Source organism: Entelurus aequoreus, linkage group LG05 (genome assembly GCF_033978785.1).
Source record: "Entelurus aequoreus isolate RoL-2023_Sb linkage group LG05, RoL_Eaeq_v1.1, whole genome shotgun sequence".
Lineage (NCBI taxonomy): Eukaryota > Metazoa > Chordata > Actinopteri > Syngnathiformes > Syngnathidae > Entelurus > Entelurus aequoreus.
The window spans coordinates 17,031,107-17,055,307 of NC_084735.1; the positions used below are offsets into that span (position 1 = coordinate 17,031,107).

Sequence of the window (24,201 nt, forward strand, 5' to 3'; positions counted from 1 at the left end):
AACCAGTGTGGGGGTGCTGGACAATAAAGAGTTGACAGCTTTGTGGCGTTTAGCTCATTGACCAGCACTGCTCGAATTTCCCTCAATCACCGGGGATTTGTGGACCCCTTTTTGTGTGTGCAGGGCTGGACTGTACAAGATGACCACTTTTACATTTACCCTGCTGATACAGAAACATGTTTCATTCCCTACAAGACATATTTAGTGACAATTTATGATGACGCAATTAAATACTGGTGCAAATGAGTAAATATTAGTAAATGTTCTTCACACCCACGCGGTTTATTTACTACAGCGTAACTCCCAAGAACATTGGTAAGGTAGATAGATATTGCGAACAATTATATTATAAGCGGTAGAAAATGGATGGATGGATGGATGGATGGATATTTTAGAATCATTTATGTGAATTCAACATTAAAATAGAGGTTAGTGTGAGGCAAATGTTGTTAGTCACTTACTTTAATGATCCAGATGCTCGAAGAAGGATCATCCAAAGTATCAGAGCCACAATCCAAACTGCAGCAACGACAAAAACCCCTGTGCCGACTCCCAAGACTGTAGTAACCATATTTTCAAATCAGAAAGATCCTTTGTATATATAAAAAAGTGTGTATTGTATAATATTTCAGGGTGGTAACAACTAGCTTTAGCGCTGCGCCGCTATGTGGACACATCCGGTTAGTCGCCACTGTTAACGCTCCCCTACAAACTGTCGACACAACATCAGGGATTGTAAATTAGCGTTTAAATATTTTTAAAGGGTTCCGTTTTGTCCACGCAAAAGTGACTTGTCTAAGTCCATAATTCGAGTAAGTAAAGTCCAAACACAAATACAGCTCAGTATAGGCATTATTCGACGCGTCCTACACTTCCTGGTAACAGCAAACTTGAATTTCATTGGATGGTGTAGATCTTGACTAGCCAATAGAATACGTTGTTACTCAAACAACCGGACTGGGTGGTAAAACATTGCCAGATAATATTTTCTGTTTCAGTTTTTACGAAAAAAGTTTCTCATTTTGTTAGTCCATCATCTCTTCTGTTCTATCCCGGCATACTTCTGAAATATGCATACGGTTACAAGCCCGAGGAAATATACATAAACCAAATTAAATCAGCAAAAATGAATGTCAAAAAGTTCAAAATGACGCCGCGCATAAAAATGTGCTGCCCAAAGCTACTGAGCATGCGCACACATGCGCATCAAAGGTTTCCTCGACAAAATAACCATAGCAATTAAGGTAAAAAAAACAAACGTTGAAATAGTGTGGGGTTTTTTAGCATTTTTTTTTTACATATTATGATACATATAAAATATAAAATAAAAACGCTAGAACCCTTTATTTAGCTAAAATGCATGGTTGGTTGTTTGTTCATACTGTATGGTGACAGAATGAATGTCAACAATAAGTATTTTTGACAAGCTCATTTATGAATAGTAATAAATACTAGAAAAAGCACTTGTTCTAGGACTTATTTTGGACATTTCCTGAAAATGTTATCGAAATCCGTCCATTACTTACTTTGCTACAGGTTGCATTGTTACTCAAGCAACCGGACTTGGTGGTAAAACATTTCCAGATACTATTCGTATGTGGGTTCTGTACCGAGGATGTCGTTGTGGCTTGTACAGCCCTTTGAGACACTTGTGATTTAGGGCTATATAAATAAACATTGATTGATTGATTGATTGATATTTTCTCTTTCAGTTTTTACGAAAAAAAATAAACCAAATTAAATCAGCAAAAATTAATTTTCAAAAAGTTCAACCGTGTCGATACCAATTAAGGATAGTTGAAAAACCGGATCGATACTATTGTAATTATATTCACATTCTTTATTTCACTTTGTGCTATTTATTTTCATAAATAACAAGGGAATAAATGATTCGACATATGGGGGATATGGGAGCACAAGCCAATTAATTTGCACTCGATTTAATGCTAGTTTTTGCTTACCCAGGAGGCACAAGACTTTGGCACAACGTTGATTATAAATACATGTCCTTTAAAACTGACTTTGAAACAACGTTGCAAAATATATATGTAAATTGAGACAACATTGATGTCTAACGTTGGATCCACGTTGTTGGTTGAGAAATTACCAATTTTCAATGATCAAAGCAACATCACAACCTGACATTGAATAAAGCATGTTGTTTCAATGTTTTATTTGTGTTGTGAAATATTGGTTGGAAAATGACCAAAATTCAAAGGTCAAATCAACGTCAGAACCCAACATTGATTAAGCGCATGTAGTTCACATTAGGTTTGAGTTGTCCTGTGGGAGTGCTCAGAGCGTATGGGGTATCTGACCGCCTGATTGTGGCGGTCCGTTCCCTATATGATCGGTGTCAGAGCTTGGTCCACATTAGTAAGTCGGACACCTTTTCCAGTGAGGGTTGGACCCCGCCAGGGCTGCCCTTTGTCACAGATTCTGTTCATAACTTTTATGGACATAATTTCTAGGCGCAGTCAGGGCGTTGAGGGGATCCGGTTTTGTGGCTGCAGGATTAGGTTTCTGCTTTTTGCAGATTACGTGGTCCTGCTGGTTTCATCTGGCCAGGATCTTCAGTTCTCACTGGAACGGTTCGAAGCCGAGTGAGAAGCAACTGGCATGAGGATCAGCACCTTCAAGTCCAGAAAAGGGTGGTGTGCTATCTCCGGGTAGTGGAGGAGAACTTTCCCCAAGTGGAGAAGTTCAAGTACCTCTGTGTCTTGTTCACGAGTGAGGGAAGAGTGGATCGTGAGATGGATAGGCGAATCGGTGCGCCGTCTGCAGGAATGCGGACCCTGTATCGATCCGTCGTGGTGAAGAAGGAGCTGGAAGGCAAAGCTCTCAATTAACCGGTTCCCATCCTCACCTATGGTCATGAGCTTTGGGTTGTGACCAAAAGGACAAGTGGCCGAAATTAGTTTCTTCCGTTGGGTAGCGGGGCTCTCCCTTAGAGATAGGGTGAGAAGCACTGTCCTTTGGGAGGAGCTCAGAGTAAAGCCCTTGCTCCATCACATTGAGAGGAGCCAGAGGAGGTGGCTCGGGCATGTGGTCAGAATGCCCCCCGAACACCTGCCTGGGGAGGAGTTTAGGACACGTCCGACTGGTAGGAGGTCATGGAGAAGACCTAGGACATGTTGGGGGGACTATGTTTTTAAAATGGCCTGGGAATCCCTCAGGATCCCCCAGTAGAAACTGAACAAAATGACTGGTGGAGAAGGAATTCTGGGCTTCTCTGCTCAGGCTGCTGACCCCGTGACCTGACCTTGGATAAGCGGAAGAAGGTGGATGGATGTTTATCAGAATAAAACACCTTATTTATGAACAATTTGACAAAATATTAGATGTAACAATATCAACAAATAATATATGATATTCCCTACTACAGTGATTCTCAATCTTTGGTACCAGTGGTACGCGGGCTCTATTTAGTGGTACGCCAAAGAATAAGTTAATCAAACATTCAAACACACTGTTACTGGTCAAACTGTGTGTAATGTTACAGTGGCCAACAATGTTAAATATACCTGTTAAATAAAACTTCTGCCTTGTTTGTAATGAATATTTAGGCCTACTACGCTACTGTATTTTAATGCTGATCATTAAGGAGGTGTTTTCTGAGGTGGTACTTGGTGAAAACGTTTGATAACCAATTTTCTTTTACATACAATTGCTTGAACAAGACAAAGTGCAAAAAAAGTATATATCATCCATCCATTTTCTACGGCTTGTCCCTTTCAGCAGGGTACACCCTGTACAAGTCGTCAAAGATAACTAAAAAGAAGCAAAAACTACTGGAGGCTGTCAATTATTTAAACCAGGGATGTCAATAATTCGATAAGTTAGCTAAGTTTAAAACTGAGCAGAATTTTTAAATCAAAGAAACTGCTGTTCTCAATGTGTCCACTGGATGTCGCAATAGCAATTCTGTTTAGCAAGCAAATAGCTTGTATATATAGCAAGAGTACAAAGCAAGACTTCTCCCTTTTGACTTAACATAAAAGAAACAGGAGAAATATAAACAATTGGTAACCCCATTTAAAATGCTGCATGAACCACTGAGGCAGTTCATAAATAAAAGCGTTTTTATTCATGCTTTATTTTGTTTTTTGTTCAATCTTAGATGGGCTGTGACTTAAAGTTTAACTGCTTTGTAGATACACTGAGATTAACTCTAAATTCATTGTGTTCTTCATTGTGTTTTTGAAACTGCACATTTTTTTTCTCAGAATTTTTCACTAACTAGAAGTGTTTTGACAAAATGATTATTTGTGATATGTACATTTTCATAATGTGCTTGTTCTATTTTGGTAAAAAAAAAGAAGAAGAAAACAATCTGAAGTTGTTGTAGTTCTATTTTTAAGTTATTATGCCATGATTTTACCCGTCCGGCCCAAATGGGAATACATTTTCCTCCATGCGGCCGCTGAGCTAAAATTAGTTTGAAACCCTTTGGCTCCTAAACCCCCTCTACTCAAGCACGTACTATTCCTTGAGTAATTTAATGATCTAATCCAATCCACTTTATTTATATAGCACATTTAAACAACAGAAATGTTTCCAAAGTGCTGCACAACAATATTTATTTTTTATTTATTTATTTATTTTTAATTATATTAATATTAAAAACAATATTCAAATACTATCCTTGGCTCCACCAATGACTGAATAAAAACAAAAAATAAATAAATATAAAAACAATATAAAAATAAATATGATTAACATATGACAACAACAATGTAACAATACCAACGAAACAGCAACAACCAACACAGATTGCTGTGAACAGAACAATATGGATCTCATTGACCCAATACTTATGCACATGTATCGATATGAACGTACATTTGTATCAACCCGCCCATCTCTCGTGTCCAAACGTAAAAAATATACAAACAAATAATTATAATTTTTTTTGCATACAGAAGATGAAATTGAGAATAACAACACATTTAACTATGCTTGAAAACTCGACGGGGTATACTAGTGCCGTATCCTAATTGTACTTGTGTGTACTTTAAAGTCCTACGTAATTTACATGACACAACCTAAATAAAGACAATGCGGTGATTGCAATCACATGACTCTATCGGGCCAGCATGTGTTGTCATACACTACACCTAACAATAAACACGCCGCAATTTGCCATAACATCATATCGCAACTTTTTCACAGAGCCCGACATATGCGCCAGGTTTTTCCCATGGACACAAGAGGAACCATGTCGGCAACTGTATTGGGAAAAACCCGGGAGCCGAGACAGAGAGGGGAGGTGGGAGGGGCTTGTTGCTTGTGACGTCACCGGCTGTGTGGAGGAGTATAGGCTGTGCTGTCAGCCCAGTGTCAGTCTGATGAAGATTGGCATGCAGGTAAGCTGTCATTCATTTTCAATGTCAGTGCTTTGCGGGCAGGGCTTTACCACTTGAGCGGCCTTTCCCCCCACTTCCCTCCCCGTCATTACAAAAGGCAGGACATTGTTCATGGAGTCAAGACAGGCAAGCCAGGCCGGGAGTGAGAGAGGCTGGGAAGGGAGGGCGGGAGAGCGAGGGAGGAGGAGGAAGGAGAGGAAGGGAGAGAAAAAGAGAGGGAAAGGAGGGAAGATGTGTTTTTGTGCCGGACTCTTTAGTCAAGTGGATTTTTTCCTTTCCTTTGGATTTTAATTTGCCGGTTTTTCCTTTTGCCGTGCATGCACGCAGGGTTCTCTTGTGAAGACGGGGAAAAGGCAAATGTTAGTTTGGAAAAATGCATGGTCGCGGACTGATCTCACGCAGCACTCCTGATAAATTACTACCTTTAAAAAAACAAACAAATAGTGCACAGGCGCGTTTGTTTTGACTGGCACACTTATTTATTTAAAAAAAAAGGTAATGCACATTTCAGATTTTAACCACAAAAGACATGATTATTAATATGTGTTTTGTGTTGCCGGGTGGTTCTTTACATATGAGCAAGTTTTACAGTGTGTGACGTTGTGTGTTTGGAAGAAAACAACATTTCTTCATTACATGACAAATTGAAGCCTTACTTTTGATGAAATGTCCTCAATGGATTGTGTTTGCTATTTAAATAAACTATATGACTCTCACAAACAATTACTTTCTTTATAGAGCATAGTTTTATTGTCACGGTACACATGTGCAATGTTATTAAGCAGCTCTATAGATTGTTTACAGCTTAATAAATACAAACAGAAAAAAAGTACAGAAGTATAACATGTATTTTAGCCAAAAAAACATTGCAAGAAGGAAAAAAGTATATATGTTTATACATATATATATGTATATTTAATCAAAAGTTTATGGGGTACTACATTTATTTCCCTTTGCCTTGTCATTTTGAACCTTAAATATGTGATAGGTTTACATACAATCTCCAATAGACACAGCTATTGACTAAACAACCACAGATGTGCATGCTGTATGCAATCATATGTCCACAGCTAATTTTTAATCACATGCTCCCCCCGGCCCCCCACATCAGCCTAATTAAGCCAGTTGTGGACTAATTACATTCTTCCCTGAGAAATCACATAAAGCATTTACACCTTACCTTGCCTAATTAAGCTTATACTGTAAGACACGTTTGACATCTGCAGACTTCTGAGGATGTAGTGCTTTGTGATCGACACTGCCGCTGCTTCCTTTTTTTTTTCTTTAGACAATTGGAAATGATTGGCTGCCTTTTGTCATTGTGCCCATTCATTTTGGACGTTACATTCATAGAAAAACACCAGGAGTTGAATAGACTCAGTACACGTCACCCGTGCATCTGTGTACAAGGGATCATTTTAATGTATCACTAAAACTAGTTCGATCGATCATTTATGTCAGGGGTAGTGTTGTCCCGATACCAATATTTTGGTACCAAAATTATCTCGATACTTTTCGGTACTTTTCTAAATAAAGGGAACCACACAAAATTGCATTATTGGCTTTATTTTAACAAAAAAATCTTACGTCACATTAAACATATGCTTTTTATTGCAAGTTTGTCCTTAAATAAAATAGTGAACATACAAGACAACTTGTCTTTTAGTAGTAAGTAAGCAAACAAAGGCTCCTAATTTAGTCTGCTGACATATGCAGTAACATATTGTGTCATTTTCCATTCTATTATCTTGTCAAAATTATTAAGGACAAGTGGTAGAAAATGAATTATTATTCTACTTGTTTATTTCTTGTTAATATCTGCTTACTTTCTCTTTTAACATGTTCTATCTACACTTCTGTTCAAATGTAATAATCACTTATTCTTCTGTTGTTTGATACTTTACATTAGTTTTGGATAAAACCACAAATTTGGGTATCAAGCCGATACCAAGTCGTTACAGGATCATACATTGGTCATATTCAAAGTCCTCATGTGTCCAGGGACATATTTCCTGATAATATACATTTTAAAAAAACGAAAGAAGATGTGATGCCAAAAAATATCGACGTAATCATAGTAGCATCAATTAGATACGCTACTGTACTTGGTATCATTACAGTGGATGTTAGGTGTAGATCCACCAATGGCGTTTGTTTGCATTTTGACGCCGGTGAGCTACGGTGTGTAGTGAAGCATGTTTAGCTATTCCTCGTCCTGCAGGGATGATACTTGTAAGAAACTTACTTTATTTGTCGCCATGGAGGCGAGGATTAGTGATTTAGAAGTAGCTAAAACACTGCAGACTGGGTCTGGACTTTAGCTGCTAGCTAGCTAGCCATGTCTTAAAGCACCTCTTCCAGTGGGCGTTTTAGTGTTATATTTTCACCTTTATCTTTAGTTTTTAAGCCAAAATACGCCTGGTCTCCCTTTTCTGCCCACACACTGTGTCTGTTTGTAAGTAATCCGTGATTGCGCACTGCCGAACATGCTCGTCTGCTCGTAAACCAGCAATGACACAACGTGACGACCGGTGGCGGACCGGTACTTTACAGAGGCGTATAGAACCGAATATGATTCAGTGGTATCGCAGTACTATACTAATACCGATATACCATACAACCCTTGTCAGGGGTATTCAAAGTGCGGCTCAAAGACAATTTTTTAACATTCTTAAAATGCTATTACCAAAAAAAAAAAACCTGAAAAAGTGGAACGAAAGATCACTAAAATATAGGCATGCACAATGCTTCTAAAGAACGATATCAATAAGCATATAACTTATTGATATTTGTTCATTTTTTTAAAATAAGATTTACAAACGTACATGTTAAATGTGCTTTTGGGGTAGCTTCTGTATCAGCAGCCTTCTTCGTAGGCTTTCAAAACACTGTCAAAGCAATACCGGCGTTTCAGGTAGTTGAAAAGGTTTGATGTGTTAAAGAGTGATGTTTTTTTTCTTCCTCACGGAATATTTATGGAGCATTTGGTGCAAATAGCATTTAGGGTGGGCTATATGGCTTAAAGTCTACAGTACATTGCGATATGTATTGCAGCCTCCTGCAATAACAATGTATATTATATATAACTATTTCAAAACACATTACTATGGCTCCTAATTTAGAAGTTGACGTATGCAGTAAAATATTGCATATTTTCCGGTTGTATTATTTTCTCGAAACTATTATAAATCTACTTGCTAATTTACTGTTATTATCTGGTTATTTTCTGTTTCTATCTACACTTCTGTTAAAATATAATAAACACTTATTCTTCTGTTGTTTGGATACTTTACATTAGTTTTGGGCAATACTACAAATTTGGTCTCGATCCAATACCAAGTACTTTCCGAAGAAGTATTGGTCATACAAATGCTGATACTTTTAAGTACTTAATGATTAACTTTTTGGTAACCGCTATAATCAGAAAAAAACTCAAGATGGCGGTGTAACTACCGTAACCGCTATAATCAGAAAAAAACTCAAGATGGCGGTGTAACTACCGTAATTTCCGGACTATAAGCCGCTACTTTTTCCCCTCGTTCTGGTCCCTGCGGCTTATACAACGGTGCGGCTTATTTGCGGCCTGTTCTTCTCCGACACCGACGAAGAGGATTTCGGTGGTTTTAGTACGCAGGAGGAACACGATGACACAATGATTAAAGACTGACTTTTCATATACTGGTAGGCTGGTTATTTTGATAACATACAGGCAAGCACTTTGTATTACTTTGCACCGTTGTATTATTTGTACTCTGCACGAATGCTGTTCGCCATGTCAAAGATGTGAAAGTTTGATTGAATGATTGAAAGATTTATTGTTAATAAATGGGACGCTTTGCGTTCCCAAACAGTCATCTCTGTCCCGACAATCCCCTCCGTGGTAGCAGGAACCCCTATATACTACGGTAATTACACATCAAAACCCTGCGGCTTATAGTCGGGTGCGGCTTATATATGGAGCAATCTGTATTTTCCCCTAAATTTAGCTGGTGCGGCTTATAGTCAGGTGCGGCTTATAGTCCGGAAATTACGGTATATCAATTACATTTTCAAAAACGTTCCTACAATTGGCTCTGATTTAAATCATTTGGTTTTTGCCCTAAAGTCCTCATGTGTCCAGTGACTTTCTTCCTGATCCTGTAAACCATAACAAAAACAACAATCCTTTGATAGTAAAAAATATTAATCTAACCATTGTAGTATTGACCTTATACTGATATTCTCGGTATCGTTACTGTCGACATTTGTATCGATCCGTCCACCTCTGTTTACACTGAAGAGCTTTATCTTGTGGTTAGCAGTTAGCGTATCCTCCTACGGTGTGTAGTGAATTATATTTATATAGCACTTTTCTCTAGAGACTTAAAGCGCTTTACATAGTGAAACCCATTATCTACATCTTTAAGCTACATTTAAACCGGTGTGGGTGGCACTGGGAGCCGGTGAGTAAATTGTCTTGCCCAAAGACACAACGGCAGTGACGAGAAAGGCGGAAGCGGGGATCAAACTGGAACCCTCAAGTTGCTGGCACGGCCGTTCAACCAACCGAGCCACGCCGCCCCATGTTGCATGTTTAGCTATTTCTCGTTCTCCAGTGATAATGTTACATTTAAAAAACATAGTTTATTTGATTGCTGACTTAGAAGTGGCTTTGCACTGTGAAGGGACGTTAGCTGCTAGCCCACTAGCGAGGACGCTACATTGCATTAAGGACGCAACTGTTCGCCTGTTAGTTTGCGGGACACAATTAGAATGTGTCATCAACTTGCATTATCAGGATATAGCAATAGTATTAAAATCTCTATCGTCGGCCAAATTCATAATGTCTTCCTTTAAAACAGTGAAGAAGTTAGTCCCGAGTGATCATGGTTAAAATGGTTGTTAACAATGGGCTCAGGGGAAGTATAGACTTAGACTTTCAGACTTAGACTTAGACTTCCTTTTTATTGTCATTCAAATTTGAACTTTACAGTACAGATTAGAACACAATTTTGTTGCATTAGCTCATGGTAGTGCAGGATAAAATAGCAATAAGGTGCAGATATAAATAAATAGATTACTGTACTGATAAATGTATTGCACTTTTGCATATGCATCCACGTTTATGGATGTATGTTATATTGTCTTTATATTCCAGCGAGTTAATCCATTTTTGGGGGTAATTGAGGGGATAATTATGATGCGTTCAAGAGTCTTATGGCCTGAGGGACGACGCTGTTACAGAACCTGGAGGTTCTGCTACGGAGGCTGCGGAACCTCTTTGTAGAGTACAGCAGTGAAAACAGTCCTTGGTGGGGGTGGGGGGAGTCTCTGCAGATTTTCTGAGCCCTGGTCAGGTAGTGGCTTTTTGCGATCTCCTGGGAGAAAAGGAGCGCTTGTTTTGCTCACCCTACAGCACAGTACGGGTAATCTCCCCTCATTGGAGACATTTTTTTTTTACAATTGGTTATCTGAGATATTTTCAATGTTATTGGATTCATCAGTGTGATATCATAATTCCTCATATTGGCATGATAATTATTTGTCCAATATTTATCATTCACCCCTAATAAGGTACAGTATATAATGTTATGAAAATTTCATATCATGGTTATCGTGACCAAAATATCACACACTGAAATCATTTGACCAAGTTTTTTTAAAATAACTAAAATTAGGCCTGGGCTGATACTCGATAAGTCTATTAACCGGACGATAAATGAAAATGAAGTCGGTAAGTTTGCTAGCCAGGATAATCGCCATATGTATGCGTTGTCACGGATTACAAAAGTGGTCACTCTTTCAGCAGCTGTAGGCGTTTCTACTACAAATAAACAGTAGTAATGATAACCACTGTACAACTCCTGACAGTTGGTATTACTGTATTAAATGAAAATGATCGAGAAACCATGATTGATAGCCACACATTGATAAAATTATGGAGACCAACTAGCGATAGCTTTTTCGCTGTCTTAAATGCTAACATGTAAACAAGAGACATTATTGTCTTTCACTATTAAGAAATGTCACTCCCCAATCTAAATGTGTATTAACACATTATTGTCTGAACAACTGAGCTCCAGTATTCATATTAACAAAAAAGGTTTTGCTGTCTTTGCACAAAGTTATCGGTATAAACTCCACAGTGTCGGGTTGAAACAGTTGGACACGGACTCCGTTCAACAGGAAGTGAACTCGCGTGAAGTGAAACAACTGATCAAAAACTTGCATTATTGGCTTTATTTTAACAAAAAATCTTAGGGTACATTAAACATATTGCAAATAGTGAACATACAAGACAACTTGTCCTTTATTAGTAAGTAAGCAAACAAAGGCTCCTAATTTAGCTGCTGACATATGCAGTAACATATTGTGTCATTTTCCATTCTATTATTTTGTCAAAATTATTCGGGACAAGTGGTAGAAAATGAATTATTAATCTACTTGTTCATTTATTGTTAATATCTGCTTAATTGATCTTTTAACATGTTCTGTCTACACTTCTGTTAAAATGTAATAATCACTTATTCTTCTGTTGTTTGATACTTTACATTAGTTTTGGATGACACCACAAATGTGGGTATCAATCTGATACCAAGCAGTTACAGGATCATACATTGGTCATATTCAAAGTCTTCATGTGTCCAGGGACATATTTCCTGAGTTCATAAACATAATATGAACTTGAAAAAAAAATAAAAAAATGTAGTGATGCTAAACAATATCGATGTAATCATAGTAGAATCGACTAGATACGCTACTGTACTTGGTATCATTACATTGGACGTTAGGTGTAGATCCACCAATGGCGTTTGTTTACATTTTCATGCCGGTGAGCTACGGTTTGTAGTGAAGCATGTTTAGCTATTCCTCGTCCTGCAGGGATGATACTTGTAAGAAACGTACTTTATTTGTCGCCATGGAGGCGAGGATTAGTGATTTAGAAGTAGCTAAAACACTGCAAACTGTGGATGGACTTTAGCCGCTAGCTAGATAGCCATGTATTGAAGCACCTCTTCCTGAGGGTGTTTCAGTGTTATAACTTCACCTTTATCCTTAGTTTTTAAGCCAAAATGCGTCCGTTCTCCCTTTTCTGTCTACACACTGTGTCCGCTTGTAAGTACTCCGTGATTGTATGCTGCCGAACATGCTCCTCTGCTCGTAAACCAGCAATGTCACGACGTGACGACAACGGGGCGCCGGGGTGGGGGACTGGTACATTTTAGAGGCGGTATAGTACCGAATATGATTCATTAGTATCGCGGTACTATACTAATACCGGTATACCGTATAACCCTACTGTGGAAAAGTTGCCCCTTCATCGCAGGGCCAACATAAACACACAAATAAAATAATATGGCTCTTATGAAGACATAAGAATATTTCCTTTGCCAAGAAAGTGTATTTTGTGGCTATTTATTTTAGTTATTTAAAAAAATACAACTTGGTTAAAAGATTTTTGAGTGTGTGTAATAAATTTTTGAGCACATTCAACAACATCACAATAATAATGATAACCATGATCATTTTAGTCACAAGACCTTTTATTTATTTATTTATTGTTTTGGTTGTGTATATTTGAGGGTCCCCCACCCCATCCTTAACAGTGACAGAACCTATTTTGTTGCTTTGGTTGTGATCTGTGCAACATTTTGCTTACTGACATCTTTTTTATTTGTTTGTTTTATTTAACTAGGTATTTAAAAGTGTACATTTCAATTACTGTACTATGTTAGAATATAAATATACATTTAAAGACGTTAATGTCTTTAGTTTTCATGTTAGCATTTAAGCTAGCAAGCTTTTGCCAGTCAGTCTGTGAGTTAATCAAAGTGCAGTTAGTTGTCAATCACGTTTTTTCGATCATTATTAATTTAAAATAATAACACTAACCGTCAGGAGTTTAATCGCGGTTATCATTAATAGAGTTTATCGTTACATTCCTATAACTCAGTATAGTTGGCGGTTTTTGGATATTTTATAAGCAAAATAGATGTCTCTCCTTACTAATTTTCTTCGTAGTTTGTTTTACACACTTGTATTTGAGGTGGCCACAACTTTCCGCGTTCAACAGTATATTCGGTTTTTAATGACCAATTCAGCGATTCCGTCTGCTATTAAGTTAATGTTGAAATCTTAGGGCCATAAGCTTCAAACTGATTAAACATTTTACGAACCAAAAGTGAGATTTTTTCACAAACCATTCCATCCTTAGTGTCCAATACTGTATGTTTGGTTCCGAGGCCACCACGATAAAATGGAAATTGTAATGGAAATTGTAAATTGTAATGATGTGTTTAAAAAGAAGCACATAGGTATAATATTGATTATTGATTAACTCCTGTACTTTTTAGCAATCTAGTAGACTCGTATGGAAGTGTATCATTGATTCTCAACATTTTAGCTATCTGAAAGATTGTACGTTTAATCTTATGATACTGGCACATTGTGTGTGTGTGATTGATGTTTGCGATGTGCCTTTCTGCAAATTGACACTGCTTTGAAAAGTACTTGAATTGATTCAGACAAAGTTTAGCTGGCGGACGTTGGCTAAAATGATATTTAAATCTATTTTTCACACAGCTTCATGTCACAATTGTTAGCTAGCTGGCAAGGTAACACAAGTGACGATGTCACAACTATTATGGACAAATACATTTTTATTAAAGTTTTATTGTCGATATTTGTCGACAATGTCGATGAATTGTTGCAGTACTAGTTGTCATGTGACTAAACGGGGCGGCGTGGCTCGGTTGGTACAGCGGCCGAGCCAGCAACTTGAGGGTTCCAGGTTCGAGCCCCGTTTCCACCATTCTCGTCAATGCCGTTGTGTCCTTAGGCAAGATACTTTACCCACCTGCTTTCAGTGCCACCCACGCTGTTTAAATGTAACTTAGAGAATGGGTTTGACTAGGGCTGGGCGATATGACTAAAAAATGTATCACGATATAAGTGTTTCATATCAGTCGATATCGATAATTATTGATAAAAACAAACAAACAACTATTCTAAATAAAGACCAGGAGAAAAAAGGATGAATTTAAATACCTTTATTTTAAATATAACCTTTAATCTTTAGAACGAGGTCAGCATTATGAAAAACAGTCAAATAAATGAAAATACTGGTCGATGTGCAAATATTGACATTAAATAAATGCTTAATCCAACAAAATGTGCAAAGTATTGTAATTAAGAAATTAGTAGTGTACACCACTGCATCCGTTATTTCTTTATAACGTTTTGAATTTTTGTCGTATGGCACTGCTGCCGAGTAATACTGTCTGCGGCAACAACAGACCACCATCGAGACGATGGTGGTCTGTTGTTGTCGCTTCGGTGCTGTTCCACTTGCACCGGCTGATGTAGATGGTTGTGGCTGTTTGATACTGCTGTACTCCAGCGGGTGAGAGCGGCTCAGGTGGTAAAATAAGTTTGTCGTGTTCCCAGACTTGGTCGGGACGACGACCTTGCAAAGTTTGCAGAAAGTATTACTCTGATTCGTATCGGATTTTAAAAAATCCAAAATACTGCCAAACTGGTGACGTGACGTTTCCTTTTTATTTACAATTTCCTCTCGTGCTGCCGCACTCATATTCCCGTTTCGTTTCACTCCTCGTCGTCAGCTAGCCGACAGCCGTTGTTGCTTTTTTTTTTTTTTTTTTCCTGTTAGCATTTCCCAGAATGCCTTGCGGTTCAGGCTCGGCCGTGATAGGTCGAGAGGCCAAAGCCCTTCCTCTGCCTACACCCTCCAGAATGCCGTGCGGTTCCGGCTCCGCCTTTATTCCTATTTTTTTCTAACAGAACTAAGTGAAATTATCGAGCGTTCTATCGACCCCATTTTCTATTGATATTGATCACATGTCTATCGCGATATATATTGTTATTGTTTTATCGCCCAGCCCTAGGTTTGACTATGTAAAGCGCTTTGAGAAAAGTGCTACATAAATCACTTCACTAAACCAAAATAGAGCTTGCTTAAAATAGCAGTGTGTCAGGTAAGCTAGCTCATTTTCTAAAGGCTTTATTTTTTTATATTTAAGCCATTTAACAAATCTAATGCTTCAACAGGGTGTCAAATAAATATTACAGTTCAACTGTTCATGTAAATGAAACTAGGAAAATATTGCTATCAGTTTCTATGGAAAACATAGACATAATTTTAACTGAATGATTTTTATTTTAATTATATGTTTTATTCGATACAAGTATATTTGTGATATTAAGCACTAAGGCTGCAGCTAACGATTATTTTTCTATCGATTAATCTATAGATTATTTTTTCGATTAATCGGTTAATCTATAGATTATTTTTTCGATTCGTCTATAGATTATTTTTCCTTTTACCGATTATTTTTTATTTTATTTTATTTAAAATGAAGATGAAAAAATAAAAGTAGGCCAGTTATTTCAAAAGGCATGGCTTTTATTTACAAAAAAAAAAAGTATGGCCACTCAGTCAACATTGACAACAACATGACAAAATATTCTGTAACAATGTAAACATTTAAAACTTTTAACATTTAACAAAATTAAAAGTAGCTTATTTGCTTTTTAATGTGCAAATATAAAAGTAAACATCCAGTGCAAATCTTAATATTCTGCAATAGTATAAGCATTTCAAAAGTAAAAGTATTGCTTATTTTGCTTTAAAATGTGCAAAAATAAAGATAAACATCCAATACAAAAAAGTGCAAAACGAAATATTCTGTAACAAAAGTGTAAACATTTCAACAAAAGTGAAAGTATTGCTTATTTGCTAAAATGTGCAAAAATAAAGATAAACATCAATACAAAAAAGTGCCAATCTAAATATTCTGGAGCACTGTAAACATTAAGTATTGCTTTTAAAATGTGCAAAATAAACATCCAGTCCAACACAGTACACAATAACCAATTCTACTCATTCCAGTGAGTGACTAACAGTTGTAATGAAGAAAGGTTAGCATGTCTACATGCTTTGCTTCTTTTCTTGTTTACAATATTCCCAGCAGCTGAAAATAGGCGCTCAGAAGGGGTCGATGTGGCTGGAACTGAGAGCTAATTAGCCTTCACCTCAAGCCAGGACTGCGAGTGAGCTGAGCTGCAGTTTAAGTTTCTAGTAGGTCAACGGGCTCATAGTGATGTTACTAGTAGTTGACTGGGAGGTGTTTATTGTCATTTGGAGAGAGTCCGCTGCCTGATGCTCACCTGCTAAACACCTATCTGCTCCACGCTGAAGCGCTGACTACATGCGCTCTGAATACGCACTGCTGATTGGCTGATAATGCTTCGTGTGTACCAATCAGATGGTTGTGTGGGTGGGACAATGCTGCGTGTGTACCAATCAGATGGTTGTATGGGTGGGACAATGCTGCGTGTGTACCAATCAGATGGTTGTATGGGTGGGACAATGCTGCGTGCTGAGACAGAGGCAGCCGCAGAAGGAGCAAAGCAACTTGTTAAGACTTTAGCAGCTAAAGTTAGCTTTAGCTTAGAAACTCGTTCGGTACAACCCCGTACCGAACCGAAAGCCCCGTACCGAAACGGTTCAATACAAAACACATAGCGTTACACCCCTAGCAGATACAAATGACACATTCATGTTTTTGTGTAATGATGACAACGTATGCTAACGCGGACGATTGACTAGTTGATGGTTTTCTTTTCAAATGTTCGTTCATAGCCGTTGTGCTGCTATGATAGGCCATTTACGCTCGACACTGTGCATACAACAACATTATTAGGCTGTGTATTGAAATACTCCCACACTTTTGACGACTTTTGGCGTGCGTTTTTCCCCTCGCTCGCACAGTCTGCTTTGCGCTCCGCCATGACGGTAGTGTGACGTAATTATGCGACGCGTCGACGCACAAAAACGGCGTCGACGTATTTACATAACCGATGACGTCGACTATGTCGACGCGTCGTTTCAGCCTTATTAAGCACAAACAAGGGTCAAGTTGAGTTATTTTCAAAAAAGGAATACTTTTGTGTTGTAAAGGTGGTAACAAAGCTCCATGGCTTCCGACATCGTATGTTGTCTTTGAATTGTTAAAAAACAAAGACTTCAAAAAAAATTCAAAGGTACAACATTGATACGTACCATTTACAGCATGTTTTATGTTTTGGAATTCCTTGCTTTTATGAGAAAAGCTCACTCGTCAAACAGCATGTTAGTGTTTTCACAATTGCATATCATAGTCAGTGTTCCAGACAGTCATCATTAGGAGTTGCTGTATTTGCCCCAAACTATGTACGTTAAAAGAGAGGCTGGTACTTTTTTTATTTTTTTATATAAAAGTTCATTGAATATTGTGCCACAGCATACTGAGTAAACAGTTGTCTCTTGGGTCGAGTGAGGTGTCAGTCAGAAGTTCAAAGTTTAGCCCATGGACCATTGGAACGGCACATAATTTAGATTTTGATTTATTTGTGCAGCCCGGACTGAAAGTGAAAGGAGTAGGGATGCACAATATATTTTCTTCGAGGTGATATCAATAATTCCTGCTTTTTAGACCAGTACCGACAACCGATAACTTATTCATACCCATCATTTTTTCAAATTTAGATTTAATTGTGGTTTGGGTAATACGATATACCTGTGTTGGCCCTGCGATGAGGTGGCGACTTGTCCAGGGTGGACCCCGCCTTCCGCCCGAATGCAGCTGGGATAGGCTCCAGCACCCCCGCGACCCCGAACGGGACATGCGGTAGAAAATGGATGGATGGATGGATGGATATATAACTGTTACTTGTTTACGCTACAAAACAATAATTTCATTGCTAGCCAATATTAAACAAATGAAAGAACTCCAAATAAAGCAATAATTTTATAGTCATGTTTAAGGAATACATCTTAGGCTACTTACTCTAAGCAATCAGATAGTGAGAGATGTGAGTTTCATTTCGGTAAATCAGGCTGAGTAAAAAAAGAGAGGCTGTTCAGAATTATTCATTAGCTTTTTTAGTCTGCTGGGTATCCTCAGCAGAGTGTCGACTTTTTATCCAGGCCTGTGAGCAATGTGATGTGTTTAGTTCTCGTCAGTAGTTCACCAAAACCTTAAGACAATGTTGCGATGTACGTTTTGGGCCCATCTGGGCCCCCACTGGTCATGCCCACTAAGCCTGCTTGATCCGGATTGCGCTCAAGAGGAGACAGAGGCCTGTTTATACCGTCAGACAGCTCGGCTTCAGAACAGGCTGCACGCTTACCGTTGCTCATTCCACAGCCAGCGTTGCATTGGCATGCTTCTAAGTAAGCCGCCTGGGAGTGAGGTCGGAGGGAAATAGATTGGCTTGATTTATGCTCCAGGAAGCTAAACAGGCAAACTAATGAACTGCCATTTACTGGAAGGAAGCAGAGAAGTCCGATCAAACAGTATCTATGACTTTTCTATGTATTGCAGCCTCCTCCGATAACTATACACTACCGTTCAAAAGTTTGGGGTCACATTGAAATGTCCTTATTTTTTGAAGGAAAAGCACTGTACTTTTCAATGAAGATAACTTTAAACTAGTCTTAACTTTAAAGGCCTACTGAAATGATTTTTTTAAATTTAAACGGGAATAGCAGATCCATTCTATGTGTCATACTTGATCATTTCGCGATATTGCCATATTTTTGCTGAAAGGATTTAGCAGAGAAAATCGACGATAAAGTTCGCAACTTTTGCTCGCTGATAAAAAAAAGCCTTGCCTGTACCGGCAGTAGCGTGACGTCACAGGAGCTAGGATTCCTCACAATTCCCCGTTGTTTACAATGGAGCGAGAGAGATTCGGACCGAGAAAGTGATGATTACCCCATTAATTTGAGCGAGGATGAAAGATTCGTAGATGAGGAACGTTACAGTGATTGACTTGAGAGGCAGCGATGGACGTATCTTTTTTCGCTCTGACCGTAACTTAGGTGCAAGCTGGCTCATTGGATTCCACACTCTCCTTTTTCTATTGTAGATCACAGATTTGTATTTTAAACCACCTCGGATACTATATCCTCTTGAAAATGAGAGTCGAGAACGCGAAATGGACATTCAGTGCCTTTTATCTCCACGACAATACATCGGCGAAATGCTTTAGCTACGAGCTAACGTGATAGCATCGTGCTTTAACTGCATATAGAAACAAAATAAATAAACCCCTGACGGGAAGTATAGATAGAAAATCAACAATACTATTAAACCGTGGACATGTAAATACACGGTTAATGCTTTCCAGGCTGGCGAAGGTTAACAATGCTGTGCTAACGACGCCATTGAAGCTAACTTAGCAACCAGACTGCACAGAGCTATGCTAAAAACATTAGCTCTCCACCTACGCCAGCCAGCCCTCATTTGCTCATCAACACCCATGCTCACCTGCGTTCCAGCGATCGGCAGAAGGACGAAGGACTTCACCCGATGCGTTTGGCGGCCCGGAGACGTAGGAAGTCAAGGTGAAGTCGGCGGCTAGCGCGGCTAGCGCGGCTAGCGCGGCTAGCGCTCCAACAAAGTCCTCCTGGTTGTGTTGCTGTAGTCCGCTGCTAATACACTGATCCCACCTACAACTGTCTTCTTTGCAGCCTTCATTGTTCATTAAAAAAATTGCAAAAGATGTCCAGAATACTGTGGAATTATGAAATGAAAACAGAGCTTTTTGTATAGGATTCTACGGGGTACCATAACTTCCGTTACTCGGACTTCGTCACGCGCATACGTCATCATACCGCGATGTTTCAGCCGGATATTTCCCGGGAATTTTAAAATGTCACTTTATAAGTTAACCCGGCCGTATCGGCATGTGTTGCAATGTTAAGATTTCATCATTGATATATAAACTATCAGACTGCGTGGTCGGTAGTAGTGGCTTTCAGTAGGCCTTTAAAGAAATACACTCTATACATTGCTAATGTGGTAAATGACTATTCTAGCTGCAAATGTCTGGTTTTTGGTGCAATATCTACATAGGTGTATAGAGGCCCATTTCCAGCAACTATCACTCCAGTGTTCTAATGGTACAATGTGTTTGCTCATTGGCTCAGAAGGCTAATTGATGATTAGAAAACCCTTGTGCAATCATGTTCACACATCTGAAAACAGTTTAGCTCGTTACAGAAGCTACAAAACTGACCTTCCTTTGAGCAGATTGAGTTTCTGGAGCATCACATTTGTGGGGTCAATTAAATGCTCAAAATGGCCAGAAAAAGAGAACTTTCATCTGAAACTCGACAGTCTATTCTTGTTCTTAGAAATGAAGGCTATTCCACAAAATTGTTTGGGTGACCCCAAACTTTTGAACGGTAGTGTATATATCACAATATATTATTTGGTATCTAAATGATAATAGAATCATTTTCAAACAGGTTACAAAGGCTCCTAATTAGGTTTTGTGGTAGGCGATATGGCCTAAGAAGTAAAATCTCCGATTTTTTCACAAACAATTTGATTTACATTTTTTTTCCATTTAATTCTCTTTTTAAAGAACTAATTTAATACAAATGACAGAGATAATTCATGACAACTTTTGCTTTTATTTGATCAAAAACTAGTCGTGTGAAATGACACTGCATCTCCAGTGTTGCTTTGTGTGCAAGTTCTTAAATGAAATTTAACTTATCTAAACAATATCCAGTGTGGTATTTCAATTAACTGGAATCCAGTGTGCTGTGGGGCCCTATTGTTTTGAATCACACCTGAGCCATCATAAATTAATCAAACATTTAATGTACATGTGAAAGTAAACAATGTGATAAAGAACATTTTACATCAATCAATCTAGGGATCTAGATATCTGGGGCCGTACTTATCAAGCTTCTTAGAGTGCCATTTTACACTTAAGTCCTGAGAATTTGCGAAATTTAGTCCTACTCTCAAACTTAAGAATAAAAGCTTTTTATCAACGTTCTTAAGTCTAAGAATCACTCCTACTCTCCACGATATTTAAGAGACCTTCAGAGGTGTCTTAAGTGGTTAGGAGTTGCCAGCAGGGGATGGCACTGAGGCGAGAGAGACGTGCGCGAACGTTCAGGGAACGGAACAATGTTTTTTTTTTTTTGATGACGAGCAGCTGATCAAACGGTATCGTTTAGACAGAGCGGATATTATTTTTGTCACAGATTTAATACTTTTCCATTCCTTGTTGATTTCTGCATGTGTCTGCAGTGGGCTAGTATATATAGAGCCACCCACACCAGTTTCAAATTAGTTGCCTAATTAATGAATTGGAAAGAAAATGTTATGACAGTAGCGTATGTGTGTGGCCGTGAGGTGAGTGACGTCAGTGAGTGTGTGGGCGATAGAAGAGAGGGAGCGGTAGCGTGAGTGCCGGCGGGGACTAGTTTGTTTTGTATTATTTTGCAGTTTATTGTCAAAATATACACTCCCATTGTCCACTTAAATATTTCCAAGATATTTCTTTATTCTTAGACAACGGATTCCCTTCCGTGATTGGTCATTTCTATGGACACAGAAATGACGTCACCTAAAATTCCGTTTACGGCACATAGTAATGTCGTAATTCAGCTCTGAGTGTGACACTTAAGATTCAGTCCTACACTTCGCTGAAAGTGTGAGTAAGACGCTTGATAACTAACTTTTAAGTGCAGCTTTCAGCGAATAATTTATTTACTCTTAAGTCAACTCTTAGCAGACTTCTTAGGAGTAATTCTAAGAAGCTTGATAAGTACGGCCCCTGGTCAGGACACTCCTCACTCGTTTGCCTTCACCTTCATTGTCCATTCGTTTTTGGTGAGTTTTTATACTCTGGACCTAGACGTTGAGTCCGCGACATACATTGCGGATAATAACTGATACAGTCTATTTTGCCAGTCCAAATGCATTCGATGTTTTCCGTAGTCTTCACTCGACGGCTAGGTAATGCAAAGCAAACGCTACCTTTTTTCATCACATCCACGGGAGCCCGCATTCTCGTTGTCTCCCCTACGACAAATGGACGAAGCTTTTCGCCAAGTAGAATTACAGCTGACCCGGACATTCGGAAGTTCTCTTGCCGTCTGAGATGTGTAGTCAGTGTTTCCCATAAACTGCCAAGATACCTGTGGCGGTGGGGGCGTGGCTATGGGCGTGGTCACCATGACATCATCGAGTAATTTGCATAATTTACTACAATGATTTGATTTTCTCTTAAAAGGCTAAAGAAATGTATACTTACTAATGGATAATAACAGTTTTGTTTTAAACATCCATCCATCCATTTTACAATATAATTACAACACTTTATGTACATATTTATATACAGATTTGAACAATAAGTTATTCACTAAAATATATTTATTAATTGTGGTTCTTACAAAAAATATATCTTATAAAATATAAAAGCTAAAATGTCTCAAAGCTCTGCCCCTTTAATTAGTGCATACTAAATAATTTAACTTTAGCCTACTACTACAACCATATTATTTTCCAGCAACATAAAGTGAAACAGAGCCAGAGGTGTCCTGCCACAGTCAGTAACAAATAAACAGAAAACAGTAGTGGTGGTAGATAGACCAGAGCTTCATCAAACATCTGATCCACTGAACAAAGAGCTCCAAAAATCTTGAACTTTAGACTGCCATCAGTTTTACTCCCTACACTTAACCATGTGTTTCCTACTGCCTGCAGACTTTGCACCCTTTGTTATATACACATGTTGTGTTTCTAATATAAATACATTTAATAAAGTTAAATACAAATAAGGCAACAAGAGAAGTATCCTACACTTCTCTTTTGTAAAGTAAATCTGAACAGCCGATATGGGCATCTACATCAACTACATGATTTGCCTGAGAAGCTGGAGAGGACAAAAAAAAAAAAAAAAAAAAAAAAAAAAAATTTATTTTGTATTTTTATTTTATTTATTTATTTATTTTTTTAAATTTGTGGCGGACGTAATTCTTTCGTGGCGGGCCGCCACAAATAAATGAATGTGTGGGAAACCCTGGTAGTATCCGTAATAGCTGCAATCGTCTTTCCTTCACTTAAGGTATTCATGTGTGATTTCCACAAGCGTCTGTACATGTAGAAAAATTAGCAACACGGGCATGTCTGGATGACTCGCCTTCATCTTTCCAGTGGTTATCTCCGGTTGTTATCAAGCTGGCTGTGGCGTGTTCTTTCTGACGTCACTTCCTGTGTGGGGCGCGGTCTTTCTGACTTCACTTCCTCTCCGAACTCAGTTTGTAAATGATCAATGAGTCCATACAAAGCTAAGAGTCGGAGATTCAAGAAATACACGACGCACCCACCCGTGTAAAAAATTATCCAAGGAGGGGGGCCTTAAACGATGGTTTAGTGTGGCTGACACGGTTAGGCTAAATAATTATTCGTTTAAGGGGTTATCCGGCTTAGTGTAGACAGGGCCTTACTCTCAGCAAAATTCTAATTTGAATAATGTTGTTGTTTTTAGACCAGATATGAATTTTACTTTTTATTGAATAATTTTTAAATAACTAAATAAGACCTTTCCCTGGAAAGCAATACTTGATTAAAATCCTTCTATTAACTAAAATGTAACATTATACATTGCATGCAAATAAATAATAATCTCCAACATTGGGATTAATAAAGTGCAAACTTAAAACTTCTGCCTTGAATAAAATACTTCCGTAAATAAAATGAAGTATTATAAAATGTATATTAATAAAGTAAAACACTATGAAGACTATAGTTTCAGTCAGTCAAGTGGATAAACAGCCTCTTTCATTTACACATCTTGGCGGTGTGCAGAGCGACTGCTTTAGTGATAGCTCTCCACTGTGCTTCTTTCTCATCATACATGGTATCATCATCAGTGTTTGGAAAATTACTTTAAAAAAGTAATTAATCATAGTTACTTGTTACCTTGCCGAAAAAGTAATTAAATTACTAACGGAACTTCTCAAATGTAATTAAAGGGGGCTGTT

General features: G+C 38.3%; 2 protein-coding genes across 3 annotated transcripts in view; one reads left to right on the forward strand and one right to left on the reverse strand.

Annotated features, from left to right (window-relative positions):
• LOC133649631 (transmembrane protein 218-like) overlaps positions 1 to 1,058 on the reverse strand; it is a 37,794-nt gene extending 36,736 nt beyond the window's left edge. The window contains exon 1 of one of the 2 annotated variants that reach the window (XM_062046257.1): positions 462 to 1,058. In XM_062046257.1, coding sequence (XP_061902241.1) covers positions 462 to 571 — 110 coding nt within the window. In that variant the 5' untranslated portion in view covers positions 572 to 1,058. The remainder of the gene's footprint in view (positions 1 to 461) is intronic. The other variant, XM_062046256.1, reaches the window with a different exon arrangement.
• Positions 1,059 to 5,306: 4,248 nt separating this feature from the next.
• LOC133649921 (uncharacterized) overlaps positions 5,307 to 24,201 on the forward strand; it is a 334,795-nt gene continuing 315,900 nt past the window's right edge. Inside the window, exon 1 of the mRNA XM_062046641.1 lies at positions 5,307 to 5,366. The gene's annotated coding sequence lies outside the window, so the exon portion shown is untranslated. The remainder of the gene's footprint in view (positions 5,367 to 24,201) is intronic.